Genomic DNA, 1,762 nt, shown 5'->3' on the forward strand with positions numbered 1-1,762 from the left:
TACATAACCAACAAATATCAGAGCCCATCAACCCTAATAACCTTAGGAGAAAAACTTTTATCTTCAATCATTAAAAAAACTGAAGAAGTCCTGAGAACTAGTGAATGTCTACAAACAGACACCATTGTGAAATTTCTAGAACTCTTCTGCAAGTTACTAGACAAAGAAATAGTGATTTCACAGAATGATATGACAGTGATCACTTTCCACAATACAGCAAATGTTTGCCAATTCTCGGAGGACATTCTTTTTTATCTTCCCAACATAAAGCAGAAAATGTTATCAGACACAGAATTGTTTGATATTAGATCACTTCTCTCCAGAGTTACACTGAAGCCCCAGGAGGAATTGTTGAAGAAAGTGATTGGCTGCAGTAAGCAATGTCCGTTCTGTAAAGTCCCTTGTGAAAATGCAGGCGGTGACCACCAAATGCACTCTGCGTCTCTCCATAGACCTCAAGGCCTGGGAAGATACAAATGGAACAGAGATGATACTTTAGTCACAGACATCTGTTCTACTTCTGTGGTATCAAATAGTAGATTTAAAAATGTTGACATAGAAGAATTTCACGCATACAAAGATTATCGTGAATTCTATCCAGATTGGGAAATTCAGCCCGATGCCAGCCTCCAGTCCTCAGACTACTGGAAATACATTTTTGCACATTTGAATAATGGCTTTGTAGAGGAATATGCTGCACAGCCAGCTGAACCTCCCAAAGACTGGAAGGAAATAACAGAAGAACAAGCTCTTGCAAGTTTACAGGAGTCATTTAAAACCAAATGAACATACAATTGTTTTATCCATAGTCATTCACACAATATGTATGTTTGTCCTGAACATTACAGACACATTTTGGAAAATTCCATTTTCAGTATACCGACTTTAAAATCCTAATTTGCAGTCTTGTGGAAGGAGTAGAAAGAGAGCATTAAAACAACCCTTCACAACTTTTAGGTCAATGCCATAAGTATCGGAAAGGACATCAAACTTTTTTTTGCTTTCATTTTGGGGATATTCAATTACACATCAAAAGTGATTTATCTATATTCCACATGAAGATAATTGTCGGCAATGACCAGGAATGGACCCATAAAATAATAATTATAATAAACAGAAGTCTAGGCAATTATTTAAAACCACCCTATGGAGTCTTATCTGTAAGATTGAGTAAAGGTGTCTTAAGCTTTATCAAGTCAGCAAGATGCAACTGTCATAAGAACAGGAAAAGAGACAATATCTGAAGTCCTAGACAGCAAAAAAAGAATAGCTTACCTACACTGTCCAAAACTTTTCTCCCTCAAGTCATAAGGATCAATGTGATCTGCTGCAGAACTTGATGTACAAGTAGGTGTAAAGAAGGTGAACTATAGCTTTTTATTATTCTATTGATATTATTAATGTACAGCGCTGCATAATATGTTGGTGATAAATAAATACTGTTTGATAATAATAATGATGCTAGGTATAAATCCTGTTTGGACACAAAAAATCTTGCTTGGTATACAACCTTTGTGCCAGAGCTTGTATGGGTCAAAGTGAGTCACAACACTACACCGCACGCTACCCGTATTTACCTCTTTGTAGACAAAGCCACGACTGGCCATGAGCGTCAGAACGCCAGTTGCTACTATTCAGTGAATAATCCGCGCTATAACTCTCTGTGATGTACATAACATCTCCTCCTCCTCCTCCCTTCTCAGCACCATCCTAGTAGGCACTCAGCAAGGTAAAGTGAGGTTACATTTTCATTTATTTCATC

At 37.3% G+C, this 1,762-nt stretch overlaps 1 protein-coding gene across 1 annotated transcript in view; it reads left to right on the forward strand.

Annotated features, from left to right (window-relative positions):
- Positions 1 to 1,454, forward strand: part of LOC140334831 (interferon-induced very large GTPase 1-like) — a gene marked incomplete in the record, with an annotated part of 3,339 nt that extends 1,885 nt beyond the window's left edge. The window contains 1 exon segment of the mRNA XM_072417079.1: positions 1 to 1,454. Within this exon segment, the coding sequence (XP_072273180.1) occupies positions 1 to 786 (786 nt within the window).
- Between the last annotated feature and the right edge of the window lie 308 nt (positions 1,455 to 1,762).

Source organism: Pyxicephalus adspersus, chromosome 7, assembly GCF_032062135.1.
Source record: "Pyxicephalus adspersus chromosome 7, UCB_Pads_2.0, whole genome shotgun sequence".
Lineage (NCBI taxonomy): Eukaryota > Metazoa > Chordata > Amphibia > Anura > Pyxicephalidae > Pyxicephalus > Pyxicephalus adspersus.